The sequence below is a fragment of the Lynx canadensis genome, chromosome D4, assembly GCF_007474595.2.
Source record: "Lynx canadensis isolate LIC74 chromosome D4, mLynCan4.pri.v2, whole genome shotgun sequence".
NCBI classification, from domain to species: domain Eukaryota; kingdom Metazoa; phylum Chordata; class Mammalia; order Carnivora; family Felidae; genus Lynx; species Lynx canadensis.
The window spans coordinates 44,788,525-44,803,953 of record NC_044315.2 but is presented as its reverse complement, the minus strand read 5'-3'; the positions used below and the strand labels follow the sequence as shown (position 1 = coordinate 44,803,953).

Below are 15,429 nucleotides of genomic sequence, written 5' to 3'. Positions count from 1 at the left end.
GAGCAGGGAAGTGTGGAAGGAGATCAGAGACATGCTATTTATGGCGATACAACGTTAGTTTCAAAATGACGCTGAATATCTTCTGGCTCAATTTGTTAACTTAGTCTCTTGAAATTTGGTACTGTCAGAATTAGAACCAGTTCCATGTTGAGGCCTCAGCTTTCAAGAGAAGACTCTTCTGTGGCAACACAGAACATTCAACAAACATTCGTTGAACACCCTTTACTTGGCTCACTGTTAGTGCCCAGAGTTACAGATACGAGTAATAGTGAGGTTGTTGACCTCAAGGGGCTCAGTCCAGTGGAGGAGTCTGAGAGGTGAGTGAATGTTATCTGCCAGTCTGATAAGTGCACCCACCTGATATGTGCAACAAGAGAGGCTTGGAAGCGGAGCAAGGGAGGCATTCTGAAAGAGCTAACATCTGGGCTGGATTTTGACAGGAATAAGAGCTTCCAGTGATTTCTGCTGAGTTAATTTGCGTGGTTTAAAGAATGGATGTTACCCACTCTCACCGCTGTTGTTTAACATAGTGCTGGAAGTTCTAGCATCAGCAATCAGACAACAAAAGGAAATCAAAGGCATCAAAATTGGCAAAGATGAAGTCAAGCTTTCGCTTTTTGCAGATGACATGATATTATACATGGAAAATCCGATAGACTCCACCAAAAGTCTGCTAGAACTGATACATGAATTCAGCAAAGTTGCAGGATACAAAATCAATGTCCAGAAATCAGTTGCATTCTTATACACTAAGAATGAAGCAACAGAAAGACAAATAAAGAAAATGATCCCATTCACAATTGCACCAAGAAGCATAAAATACCTAGGAATAAATCTAACCAAAGATGTAAAGGATCTGTATGCTGAAAACTATAGAAAGCTTATGAAGGTAATTGAAGAAGACTTAAAGAAATGGAAAGACATTCCCTGCTCATGGATTGGAAAAATAAATATTGTCAAAATGTCAATACTACCCAAAGCTATCTACACATTCAATGCAATCCCAATCAAAATTGCACCAGCATTCTTCTCGAAATTAGAACAAGCAATCCTAAAATTCATATGGAACCACAAAAGGCCCCGAATAGCCAAAGGAATTTTGAAGAAGAAGACCAAAGCAGGAGGCATCACAATCCCAGACTTTAGCCTCTACTACAAAGCTGTAATCATCAAGACAGCATGGTATTGGCACAAAAACAGACACACAGACCAATGGAATAGAATAGAAACCCCAGAACTAGACCCACAAATGTATGGCCAACTCATCTTTGACAAAGCAGGAAAGAACATCCAATGGAAAAAAGACAGCCTCTTTAACAAATGGTGCTGGGAGAATTGGACAGCAACATGCAGAAGGTTGAAACTAGACCACTTTCTCACACCATTTACAAAAATAAACTCAAAATGGATAAAGGACCTAAATGTGAGACAGGAAACCATCAAAACCTTAGAGGAGAAAGCAGGAAAAGACCTCTCTGACCTCAGCCGTAGCAATCTCTTCCTCGACACATCCCCAAAGGCAAGGGAATTAAAAGCAAAAGTGAATTACTGGGACCTTATGAAGATAAAAAGCTTCTGCACAGCAAAGGAAACAACCAACAAAACTAAAAGGCAACCAACGGAATGGGAAAAGATATTTGCAAATGACATATCGGACAAAGGGCTAGTATCTAAAATCTATAAAGAGCTCACCAAACTCCACACCCGAAAAACAAATAACCCAGTGAAGAAATGGGCAGAAAACATGAATAGACACTTCTCTAAAGAAGACATCCAGATGGCCAACAGGCACATGAAAAGATGTTCAGCGTCGCTCCTTATCAGGGAAATACAAATCAAAACCACACTCAGGTATCACCTCACGCCAGGCAGAGTGGCCAAAATGAACAAATCAGGAGACTATAGATGCTGGAGAGGATGTGGAGAAACGGGAACCCTCTTGCACTGTTGGTGGGAATGCAAATTGGTGCAGCCGCTCTGGAAAGCAGTGTGGAGGTTCCTCAGAAAATTAAAAATAGACCTACCCTATGACCCAGCAATAGCACTGCTAGGAATTTATCCAAGGGATACAGGAGTACTGATGCATAGGGGCACTTGTACCCCAATGTTCATAGCAGCACTCTCAACAATAGCCAAATTATGGAAAGAGCCTAAATGTCCATCAACTGATGAATGGATAAAGAAATTGTGGTTTATATACACGATGGAATACTATGTGGCAATGAGAAAAAATGAAATATGGCCCTTTGTAGCAACGTGGATGGAACTGGAGAGTGTAATGCTAAGTGAAATAAGCCATACAGAGAAAGACAGATACCATATGGTTTCACTCTTATGTGGATCCTGAGAAACTTAACAGGAACCCATGGGGGAGGGGAAGGAAAAAAAAAAAAAAAGAGGTTAGAGTGGGAGAGAGCCAAAGCATAAGAGACTGTTAAAAACTGAGAACAAACTGAGGGTTGATGGGGGGTGGGAGGGAGGGGAGGGTGGGTGATGGGTATTGAGGAGGGCACCTTTTGGGATGAGCACTGGGTGTTGTATGGAAACCAATTTGTCAATAAATTTCATAAAAAAAAAAAAATAAAAAAATTAAAAAAAAAAATAAAAAAAATGGTAATTCAAACACCTAAAAAAAAAATAAATAAATAAATAAATAAAACATCTCATGGTAAAAAAAAAAAAAAAAAAAAAAAAGAATGGATGTTAATCCTCCCATTTTACCGTCACCTAAAAAAAAAATGATGGCTTTCTGAAGCTGAATATCCCCTTTAATAACTTCTGAAACTTGATCTTTTATTACCTAGATCTTAAAATTATCTGATTCTCAAACAATGGAGATGAAGAATGAGTTTCAGGGTTTAGGACACTTAGATCTTATGAAGGTGACATCGTGGCCAGTGATTATGGGACAGGGATTCTTTTTTTTTCCCCCCCAATGTTTGTTTTTGAGAGAGGGAGGGAGGGAGGGAGGGAGAGAGAGAGAGACAGTGCAAGTGGGAGAGGGACACACACACACACACACACACAATCCAAAGCAGGCTCCAGGCTCCGAGCTGTCAGCACAGAGCCCAACGCGGGGCTGGAACTCATGCTGAAGTTGGACGCTCAACCACTGAGCTACCTCGGCTCCCCAGAACAGGGATTCTTAACGAAGAAGTGTTGCTGAGTGAAACACAGTCTCAAAGGTGGTCCTATTAATTTAACAATAATTGCTTTATGTCTAATGTACTACTATCGCTACTGGCTAAAAAGTTTCTTAGTTTTGCCTCCTGTTTCTTGTTAAGAAGTAGGTTAGAAACTGATGTTAATGCTTTAGGTTATAAGAGACTTGAATAAATAAATTAACGAACTACTTCCCCTAGTTTGACTTTCTTCTGATTAGAACACTAAGTGTGTATTTGTATTGCTGCTGGTTTTCTCGCATGTTTAGTGTGTATAAAAAGTTTCTATGGTTTGCTTCTAATTAAGAACTCAGGGTGCTCTACACACGTTGTCCATTGTTCTTTATGAAAATACTGCATTTAAAAATAATTGAGGTATGCGTTGGTAAATAGTTTCTTATAAACCAGACTTTTACAGAATATTAATACATAACAGATCATTTCCTTTAGAGGGTGGGAAAAAAGTCTAAAACTTTCAACTGGAAGATGGGCTCACTAACAGCTGTTTCCTATAATAGAAGCAATTTGCATGCAGAATAGAGAAAATGAATTATACAAAAGGGTGTATAGAGGAGCAGCTATAACTTCTCTGACATGTGCGGCAGCCCACAGAATAAACTTCCTTCAAATGACATTGGCATGATTAATCCCAAGCAACCTGGACACTGAAAGTGCTGTTCTGAAAAGACTGCTTTGCCGTCTGGAAATGTCATGGGTGTAATACGAGTCTTCTCCTTGGCGTCGGGGGTGTGCTCAGTGCTTTTGGTGGCATACCCTCTCCCGAGGGTTCAGGATATTTGAATATTCATGACAGGTTGGCAGGTGGTTAGTAGATGCAGGACTGAAGCTACTCTGAGTTGTTGTGCATTTGCATTTTTTTTTTTTTTTTTTTTTAAATCAGAGACACTTGTAAGGTCAGGTGAGAGTCCTCACTCCTGATTTACTTCTGATGTCAGTTTGGGGAAATGTTCCTGAGGTGGGCTAAAGGAGACTTCCAAGTGTTCCAGTCCTATCTTCAGTGTACGTCTTCATAACCATATTTGTACTTGGGGGAGGGTCTAACCAACTTTTATGTACATTATCATCATCGCCTAGAAGAAAAACGCCTTACACGTACGTTCCTACCCATGCTTACGGATAGGTAGATGGTCTTCTCTCTTTTAAAGGGAAAGGAAATGGAAACTGTCTAGAGAATTCTTAGTCCTGGTGCCATGGAGTTGCGTCTTCTAATCTAAATCTAGGGGTCTCTCCTTGCTGCTTTCTTTCTGTTTTCATCTGAAAAGTTTCCGTGCCAGTTGGCTATCTCATGGAGTAGATCACCTGCCTCACTTGAGTAACTTTTTGAGAACTTACACGTGCCAGGATCTGTGCCGTGTCTTTTATGTACATCATCCTGTTTAATCCTCCCAGTGTTTGGAAGAAAACCCAAGGTTCAGAGAAGTGGAGTAACTTTCTAGAGGCAGCCTGGTCAGTCTGAGTTGGATCCCAGATTGGCACCCAGGTGTGCCTATGCCCTTGACACTTGGCACTCTCTGTTCCTGGGGTAAATGTTTCCATCTTTGAGGACTGGAAGGAAATTACACACGATGTTCCAGAATACACTGTAGTACAACTCTGTGGGGTGTCCAACCTGTGATTCCAGCAATTAATGCTTTGGGAGGGTAAAAGGAGAAGAGAGGATAATACTTTGTGGTCTGGAAAGGTCACAGAATTTGTGATGACGTTTGGATTTGAACTAAGAGAGGATCCTAATAGTGGTATCAAGGTGTGAGGGAAGGGATGAAAGGAGGACAGGGCACACTTGGGAAATGCTGGGCATATTTGCGGGGAATTGAAGGAAGCACAGGAGGACGGATGAGTGACAAAAGAGGAAGGCTGGAAAGGTAGGCTGGGGCCCTGCTGCGGGGGACTTGAGTTACCACACAGAGGACTGCGTCGCCTTGATGTTCAGCATGTCTGTGATTACTTCTTTGTGACACTATCAAATTCAGCCTCAACTAGAATACTTTCAGATGGCTTGTGACTGATTTTGATTTACTTAATTGACATTCTAGTGGTATGAATCCTAGTTACCTTCTTTAGGGTGTCTCTCATTTCCCAAGAGCTTGCCTAAAATAGTCTTGCCTAATTCATTTTGGGGGGAAATCGAAGAGGGTGACATGATGGACACAAATAACATTGGGAGATTCTGGACTTGGGATTTTCTGAGGAGGGAGGGTATCCTGCCACTTGTTGGCATAGAAATTGTCTCCAAGAAGTGAGGGGTTTGAGGGTGGAGTGATTTACAGGAGAGATCTGACACAGCTAGTACATTTGTCAGGGGACTTTCAAGCTTTAGATCGTAGGAGCTCTCCCCAATCTCCCTAAAGCTTCAGGGCAGGGTGAGAACACCTGAAGTCAAGTCATTAATGATCACGGTTGACTGTGGTAAAATGCCCCCCATCAAGATTTGAACAAATAGCTTGCCATATTTGCTTTACCTAGGAAAATTCTTATAGATTCTGAAAAAGAAGTAGAGATCAGAAAGGCAGATGGGGACTTGGGAAAGGGCTGTGAAAATTGGGCATGATCTAGACAGGAGAATGGGGTTTTCTTTCTTTTTCTTTCTTTTTTTTTTTTTTTTTCAGAAGAAAGAAGAATGTCTTTTTGTCTTTTATTCTCCTCTCACCTATTTTTTCTTTTTAATGTTGCAGTGTGCAAAGATCCACCTTACAAAGTAGAAGAATCTGGGTATGCTGGTTTCATTTTGCCAATTGAGGTTTATTTTAAAAACAAGGTATGTAATCTTTACCCATTAATCTTTCAGTAGAAGATCCGCCATTAGCCAAACAATGTTTAAAATAATTTTGATTCATAAATACGCCTATCACTAGATGATTTTAAAATAAAAGTTAAATTTGTCTTCTAGGAATTTTGGCTATTGTTACCCTTAATTATAGAGGAAGTGGCTAAAAAAGATAATTTCAGTTCTCTGAAGCCAGATTATATGAAATTCATTAAACTTTCTTTTTAAGAGAAGAATGATTACCATTTGAAAAAAGATTAATGTATGTTGGTAAAGTAGAAAAGACATTATGTTTTTTTCAGTGAAATGCTCTTTTTCTCATTTGCGTATTTCTAGAATTTTAGACACTTGCAAACAAAAATCTCTCATGTATCCTTAGCTGCCACGCACACATGACATACGTATACAACTATATCAACTTGATGTGTTATGGATTCTACTGGATTTAAAAGTATATATGTAGCACAATACAGACTATATAAAATTGGATAAGTTGCTCAACCTCTGTAGGCTTCACTTTCCTTAATTATAAAAGGGATAGGATAAGAGTATCTATCTCATAAGGATTAGATACAATATGTGTGCACAGAACATTTAGAATAATGCTTCAGTATATATGTAAGCACCTAGTAAATGCTGATGATTACCTTTCTCAGTAACCCCACTGAAATATTCACTTTTTTTTTTTTTTATCAAAATCAGAATTTGTTGAGATGCATTTATGTCCACTTATGTGATATGGCTTTACATTGATGTATTGATTGTTTTTTCCCCTCATTTCTAGTTGGATTTCCTTTAAAAAGCTTTTAGCTTTCTTTTGTTTTATTTAAAAAATTGAGATATAATTTATATACCATAAAATTAGTTTTTAAAAAGTATACACTCATTGGTTTTAGTGGGTTGTGCAATCATCACCACTATCAAATTCTATGACTTTCTTAGTATTTTCATCACCCCATAAAGAAATTCTGTACTCACTGGCACTCACTCCTCATCCCCCTCACCCCCATCCCCTGGCCATGATTAATCTACTTCCTTTTTCTATACAATTTCCTATTCTGGCAGCTTATATAAATGGAATAGTACAATATATGACCTTTTGTGCCTGGCTTCTTTCACTTAGTGTATCTTCAGGGTTTATCCAAGCTATAGGATGTATCAATAATTATTATTTTTTTAATAACTGAATAATATCCCATTGTATAAATATACCACATTTTGTTTATTAATTTGTAATTTGATGAACGTTTGACTTACTTCCACCTTCGGCTACTGTGAATAATGCCGCTGTGAATATTCATATACAGATTTTTGTGTGGACATGTGTTTTCAAATCTCCTGGGATATATCTAGATGGAGTGGGTGGGTCATATGGTAACTCTTGGCTTAACTTTTTGAAGAACTTCCAACTGTTTTCCAAAATGACCATACTATTCTACATTCCCACCAGCAACGGTGGGAAGGTTCGTTTCTCCGCATCCTGGAAAACACTTGTCATTTTCCATTTTAATTTTTTTAAACGTTTATTTATTATCGAGAGACAGAGAGACACAGAGAGTGATCAGGGGAGGGCCAGAGAGAGGGGGAGACACAGAATCCGAAGCAGGCTCCAGGCTCTGAGCTGTCAGCACAGAGCGCGACACAAGGCTTGAACCCACAAACCACAAGATCATGACCTGAGCCGAAGTCGGAGGCTTAACTGAGCCACCCAGGTGCCCCTATCATTTTCCATTTTAAAAATTATAGTTATTATGGTGCATGTGAAGCAGTTTTGATGTGCACTTGCCTGATGAGTTACAATTTTTGAGCATCTTTTCATAATCTTATTGTCCATTTGTTTATTTTCTTTGGAGAAATGACCATTTAAATCTTTTGCTCATTTTAAATTTTTAAATTTTAAAAATTTATTAATTTTTTAGAGAGAGAAAGTATGACTGAGCGTTGAGGAGGGGCAGGGGGACAGAGGGAGAGGGATAGGGATAGGGAGGGGGAGAGAGAGAGAGAGAGAGAGAGAGAGAGAGAGAGAGAGAGAGAATGAAAATCTTAAGCAGGCTCCATGCCCAGCGTGGAGATCAATGCAGGGCTTGATGTCACGACTGTGAGATCATGTCCTGAGCCAAAATCAAGAGTCTGATGCTTAACCTACTGAGATACCCAGGTGTCCCCCATTTTTAAATGTATTCATTTTCCATTTAAGTGGTTGTGGGGTTTTTTCCCTTTTTTTTTTTTGAGTTTATTTATTTTGAGGGACAGCATGTGTGGCAGAGGGGCAAAGAGAGAGAGAGAGAGAGGGAGAGAGGGAGAGGGAGAGAGAGAATCCCAATCAGGCTCCACACTGTCAGTGTAGAGCCCAATGCAGGGCTTGAACTCACAAACCATGAGATCACCACCTGAGCTGAAATTAAGAGTTGGCCGCTAACTGAGCCACCCAGGTGCCCCTAAGGTGGTTGTGTTTATGGGAAGGAATCCAGAGGCTGTCTCTTCACCCATCCCCATTTTTAATACTCTAGAAATTTAATGAATAAAGATCATGCACTGCTTTTCTTCCCTCTTGTCACACTGTTCACATCCAGTGTTTTATTTCATCTAGGCATTGGGCTGTCCACAGGAAGAGTCTAGGCTTTTAAGCCAGAAAAGACATTGTTCCAAAGAAGCTAGGGGATAGGCTCTTATCGTCTCTTGGGAGGATCATACTGGGTATAGCATTCTATTCTCATCACCTTAAGTCAATTTAACATTGCACTGACTTCAATTTGGAAACAGTGCTGCAGTGAAGTATCTTCATCTTCTCTCTCTCTTTTTTTTTTTTTAACCTTTTCTGGTCATTTTTACAGGCTGTTAGTTCAACAAAAAATATATTTTCTGAATTGTCCAATTTCTTTATTTGCAGAAATAACTGGAATCTCCCTACACACCAGATTTTAAGAGGGCAAAAGAAAGATGAAGAGGCAGCATGTATTGTATGTGTATGAGCACACATCACATATATGTGTGTACACACACACACACAAGTTCAGTCTTCTCGGCACTTTGGGTAGTCGTTCTTATTATGGCGGAAAGACCTCTTGTTTACTTGTTTTGTGAAGAATTTTAGTTGATTAAAAAGTGACAGAAGAAAGAGGCACATGGAGATGGAAAGCAGTAATTCCTATGGAGCCATTAAGAAATAGACACCTGGGCTGAACACTACTGAAGTAGATTTTTTGTTTAGCATCCACGTTAGCTGATTTCTATTTTCTGGTTTGAGATTTTCGTTAAGATTTTGTATTTAATAATGATTGCTATTTTCATAGGTGCACAATGAGACATGTAGATTTCAGTGTTTGTAATATGAAAAAGTGGGATACACCTAGAGATGTAGATCAATAAATGGTGGGTTAATAATACATGAACTCCTAGGGGCACCTGAGTGGCTCAGGCGGTTTAAGCGTCTGACTTCGGCTCAGGTCGTGATCTTGCAGTTCGTGAGTTTGAGCCCCGCACTGGGCTCTATGCTGACAGCTCAGAGACCGTTTCAGATCCTCTGTCTCCCTCTCTCTCTCTGCCCCTCCCCAACTCGTTCTCTCTCTGTCTCTCAAAAATAAATAAACATTAAAAAAAATACATGGAATGCTATATAGCAGTTGATTTAGCAACATGGATAAGCAAAAACAAAAATGATGACAACTTAAAAGTCACAGAATTCTATGTATGTGGTTATGATATCATTCATGTATATTTTTATAAGCCACTGAAGCTGAGAATAAATGATGTTCTAGAAATACACATACATAGTATAAGAGTGTGAATTGAAATGATACCACAGGAACTAAATAGCATTGGTTATTGGGGAAGAGGGATAGAGCAGCTTATATTTATAAAATTTTATTTCTTTGAAGAAAAAGGTAGACACAGTAAAAGTGTTAACATCTGTTTAATCTCAGCGGAAGGTTCCTGGGTGTAGTATTTAATGTTCTTTTCTGTATGCTATTAAGTTTTTAATTAAAAAAAGAAATTATTGCTTTGTCCTCTCTTTTCATTGATCTTGCAGTTTTTTACGAACCAAAGGTTTGCTGTATTCTCCGAGCTGGGTATATTTCTCGTTCCTCTTCCCTCTGAAATGATCTGTGGGTAAAAAATGTAGTAAGTCCAGGCTCTTGCCCCAGAATAGACATTCTATGTCTTCTGAGTTTTTATCATTTTATTCAGCCCTGGAGTTTATTCGACTTTGTCTTAAGAATGAACACTCATTACAATAATGGTTTATGAAAAGTATTGTTCAGCTTTCAGAGGAGGTGAGAGCAAGCTCCAAGTGATCTTGGGAGAGTCCTACTGCTGCAGATTGAGGATGAGATCATCCTGTCCTCCATTCTGTCTTCATCGTTTGCTTTCCCTGCTTCCAATAAGCCTCTTTTCATTTCTGCTCTACATTTAGTTGCGAAGTCAGAGTCATTACCCCAAAAGGGGGTGGGGATGAAGTGTCTGTCACTACTTCTTTTGGGTTCATGTACGTGTATTCTGTCTTAGTTTGTATTTGTGTTCAACAAAATAAGCTTATCTGTGAGAATTACGAGTGTTGCAGAAACTTGAAACCAATAGGCACACTGATAAAACATAATTGACTCTAGCGTTTTAGGATGAAAGGACTCCCTGCTTCTCTCTTTCATTCTGTCCTCAGAGAAGGTACCTGAGGAAATGTCAAGGACCGAGACAGAACAAGAGGGACAGTCTGATCTTGCCAAAACCAGATTTCCACCTCTTAGAGGAAGTGTAGTAGCTTTATGTGTAGAATAAATGCATGCTTTCTTGTTTGAAATGTGAGAAGACTCTTTCCTGAGGAGCATAGATGGACATAATAATGAAGTCTGCCCTCTAAGAAAGAGATCCGTTGGCTAGAGCACAAGTTTGTGAGTACTTTCTCCTTCCTCAAGAGAAAAAAGAAAAATCTTTAAAAGAAAATTGCACTCAGGATTCATAGAAAGGTAGTCACTTTCTGTGGTCATTACCCTTAGTTTTATTGAAAAGTGATTTTTCTTTCTTTCTTTCTTTCTTTTTTGGTATAAAAGTGTTGTGGACTATGAAGTGATACTGAAAAGTATGTAGAAGCATACTCTTTGAGTCCTTTTAATCATTGTTAACTATTTGGTGTTGTCTTTCCTGATCCCCCCCCCCCGCCCCCATAAAGATGCACAGATAAAATCTATGTCAAGTAGAGATAGACAGGGGCATAATATATCATACTTTAATATTTTCTGTGACTTACCTTTAATCTACTTGGCACTATGCCTTTCTTAATCTGTATTAAAAAATGTTTTTTAAATATTCATTTATTTTTGAAGAAGAGAGACAGAGCATGAGTGGGGAGGGGCAGAGAGACAGAGGGAGACACAGAATCTGAAGCAGGCTCCAGGCTCCGAGCTGTCAGCACAGAGTCCCACGCGGGGCTTGAACCTACGAGCCGTTGAGACCATGATTTGAGCCGAAGTCGGACGCTTAACCCACTGAGCCACCCAGGTGCCCCTAAATCTGTATTTTTAAACATCTGAATGGTATTCAATGATATGATATACTCACTCAAAGATTATTTCAATTTTTTTTCCATTACAAACAGTGCTACTATGAACATTTTATAATATATGTATCTTTGTGCACATATTTGGATATTTCTGTGGGAAGAGATTCTTAGAAGTAGAATTACTGGGTTAGCATGTTGATAGCTGTTGCCAAATTGTCTTTCCAGAAGGCTTTACAAATTTACAGTCCCAATTATAAGGCAGAAAACAGCCCTTCTTATGTTTTTAATTAAATTCTAAGGTTGTGTTGACTGTTTTACAATGGAGAGGAAAGGCAGGAACGTAGAAAAATGACCATAATTCAATGTGATAATTACATTAATAAAGGAATGCTATAAGAGGGATATCTAATACAGATTGGATTGGAAGTATTAGGAAGGCTTTCCAGTGGATTTCATGCTTTATCTGGGTTTTGAATAATGAGTGCATTAATAAGCAAGCAAGGGAAGGGAGAGGTGCTGGGAAAGAAAACTGTATAAGCGTGGGGAGCACTAGATGTGAAAGGCAAAACGAATGAGGTAATGTAGAGTACTGGGAACCACAAGTGCTTCGAAATTATGGAAACACAGGGTGTCATAAGAGAACAAAGGAAATGCAGGAAAGGTATTAGAGGACTGAGATGGTTATTCCAAGGAAGAGGGATTTTATCCTGTGGGAGATGATGAGTCATTAAAGGCATTTATACCAATGAAAAGATGTAATCTAATTTTTGTATTGGGAAGATCACTGTCTTGCCACTGTAGGAGGTAAAATGGGGTGAGTTGAAAAACAAGGAGGTGACCCGGTGAGGAATGATGAAGGTCTAACTAAGGCGAGGGTATGGGAACTGGACAAAAGGGTTGGATTTGAGAGTTCCTAAGGGAGAATATGGAGTAGAACTTGGGGACTATTTGAGTGTGCTGAGCAAGGGAGAAGGAAGAGCTGGGGACGGTTTTTCTGTATTTTAACTTTGGCAAGAGATGAGGATTTCTGTTTGCCAAAATATAGAGTATGGGAGAAAGGACAGATGAATAGAACTCCAGTTTAAGACCAACCGTGACTTTGAAGTTGCTGTGGGTCAACTTGGTGGAGATGTGGGCAGATGTGGTGTGGAGCCCCCATAAATGGCAGTCAAGTGGGAACTGGGCTGGAGGTACAGATAGGGGAGTCATTGTCATAGAGGTAGAAGTGACACCCTGTGAATGGGCGTCGGCTCCTTGGGGACTTTGCCCAAAGTTAAAGGATGTTTAAGGGTCAGTGAAGAAAGCAGGGAGGCCGGTGAAGAAGACTGAGAAGGAATGCCAGTAAGCGTGAAGAAAACCAGGAGGGAGGGGTATTCTGATGAAAGAGGAAAGGAGCAGGTTTCATGCCGCTTGGAGGTAGAAGAGAAGAGGCAGGGGCGCCTGGGTGGCTCAGTCAGTTAAGCATCTGACTCTTGATTTCAGCTCAGGTCACGATCTCACATTTGGGAGATCGAGCCCCGCGTCAGGCTTCATGCTGAGTGTGGATCCTATTTGGGATTCTCTCTCCCTCTCTCTGCCCTTCCTCTATCTCTCTGTCTGTCTCAACTAAATCAATAAACATTAAAACAAAAGAAGTGTAGAGATAGTGAGTGAATGAGTGGAGACTGATTTGGAGAACTTTGGATGAGGAGGTAGAAATCATAAATTTGTAGCAGGTAATGCCTACATTTTGACAGTTTCAGGAACTAAGACTTTCGAGTTAAAAGAACCAGTTTCACATCACTTTGTTACATCACATTACATATATAAAAAGTTCTTTCTTTTTAAATTTTTTAACACTTGCTTATTTTTGAGAGAGAGACCGAGGATAAGTGGGGGAAGGGCAGAGAGCGAGGGAGACACAGAATCCAAAGCAGGCTCCAGGCTGAGCTGTCAGCACAGAGTTCAACATGGGGCTTGAACTCACAAACTGCGAGATCATGATCTGAGCTGATTTAGAGGCTTAACCCACTGAGCCGCCCAGATGTTCCAGAAGTTTGTTTTTTTTTAAATTTTTTTTTTAACGCTTATTTATTTTTGAGACAGAGAGAGACAGCATGAACAGGGGAGGGTCAGAGAGAGAGGGAGCCACAGAATCTGAAACAGGCTCCAGGCTCTGAGCCATCAGCACAGAGCCTGACGCGGGGCTTGAACTCACGAACCGCGAGATCACGACCTGAGCCGAAGTCGGATGCCGAACCAACCGAGCCACCCAGGTGCCCCAGAAGTTTTTTTTTTAAAGAAAAATATTGCTTTGACTATGTAAAATTTTAATATGTCACATACTAAAATATATATATATATGTATAAAGCAAGGCAGTTTGTAAAAGTGTTAAAATGGAGGTACCATATGACCCAGAAATTCTCCCCATAGGTGTATATTCAAGAGAAATGAAAACACACGTCTAGATAAAAACTTGTACACAAATGTTAATACCAGCATTGTTTATGGTAGCTAAAAAATATAAAAAATACACATATCAATCCACCAATGAGTGGATGAAAGAAACTGGTATACCCATTCATTGGAATATTATTCAGCCATAAAGAGGAACTAAATAACTGACGCATTACACCATGTATGAACCCTAAAAACATCATGTCACATTAAAGAAGACTGTCATAAAAGATGACATGCTGTGTGTGTATTTTTTGTGTTTGTATGAAATGCCAGCTCCACAGAATAGGCAATTCTAGAGAAACAGAAATAGATTATTAGTGGTATAAGGGAATGCAGGATCGGGGGGGAATTGGAAATGACTACTAATGTGTTTGAGTTTTCTTTCTGGAATGATGAACATGTTCTGAAATTAGACGATGGTGATGGTTTCATAATTCTGTGAATACACTAAACACCACTAAGTTGTATACTTTCAAAAAGGGTGGGTTTTATGGTTTGCGAATTACTTCTCACAGCCATTAAAAATAAAATGGCAAGGCTAATGACTAATGAAAACAATTACAACATGTCACAAAGATGGTTAGTATTTGTGACACAAAAGGAGTTTTTATGTAAAGTAATACAACAAATTCTAAGTGCCTTAATTTCCTCATTTGCAAAGCAGGACTCAGAACTGACCTTGAGGAGAGCTATAAGAATTGAATGAGATAACTGTTAATGTTGATGTTAGTTATTGTTACTATCCTCAGTCTTCATTTCACCTGGGATGTTTGAGAATCGGTGTGGAGAGAGGTTTAAATGTTTAGCTAACTGAAGTAATGCCTTGAGAGCAGAACTTGGGTATCGTGAAATTCTAATGATTATGTTCTCTTGGAGATGATGCTTATTTTGTGTTCCTCGTTCATTTCAGGGCTGTTTATGGCATTTCTGCTATGCACAGGTGCTAAATGAGTTGTCGGGGGGTGTGCAGTGACGATTCAACTATTGTTCTCCCTTTCAAGAATCTTATGATTTCACAGGAAAAAGGGAGATAATAGGATGATCAACCTAAGATGTGCAAGGGTGAGATAGAGATACAGAACAGAAGAGAGGCAGTGGGAAGTTGGGAGTGGAGTTTCTAGGAAGGTTTCCCCAAAGTGATACCTGAAAGGAGAAGGACGAGAAGTTACTTAGGTGACACGAGGGTGGAGGAATGGAGGAGAGCAATGAAGGTAGTCATGTAAAGCAAGGGTGAAACCCAGGATTAGCCTAGAGCGTAGTAAATACTGGAACAACCATTAGCCATGTGTTCCTTGACAGTGGTGGGATAAGGAGCCAAGAACCAGGTTCTGAAAGCCCCTATGAGGCCTTCAAGTGAGCTTTTGATTTTTATCCTAATGGTGACTGGAAGGAAGCTTTTGAAATTTTCATCAAGCTGTAAAAATCGCTAGGTTTTTGGCTCCTAAGGGTAATTTTGAGGCCTCAATGAAGGAGGAATTGAAGAGGAATCCATCCAGAAGGAGGAAGACCTACAAGAGAAAGGAGCGTTTGTAGCTTGGGCAATGAGTAA

The 15,429-nt window shown here is 39.6% G+C and overlaps 1 protein-coding gene across 3 annotated transcripts in view; it reads left to right on the top strand.

Annotated features, from left to right (window-relative positions):
• Positions 1 to 15,429, top strand: part of MLLT3 (MLLT3 super elongation complex subunit) — a 287,962-nt gene that overhangs the window by 152,179 nt on the left and 120,354 nt on the right. For all 3 annotated transcript variants that reach the window (XM_030292885.1, XM_030292881.1, XM_030292883.1), the window contains one exon: positions 5,855 to 5,937. In XM_030292885.1, the coding sequence (XP_030148745.1) occupies positions 5,855 to 5,937 (83 nt within the window). The remainder of the gene's footprint in view (positions 1 to 5,854; positions 5,938 to 15,429) is intronic.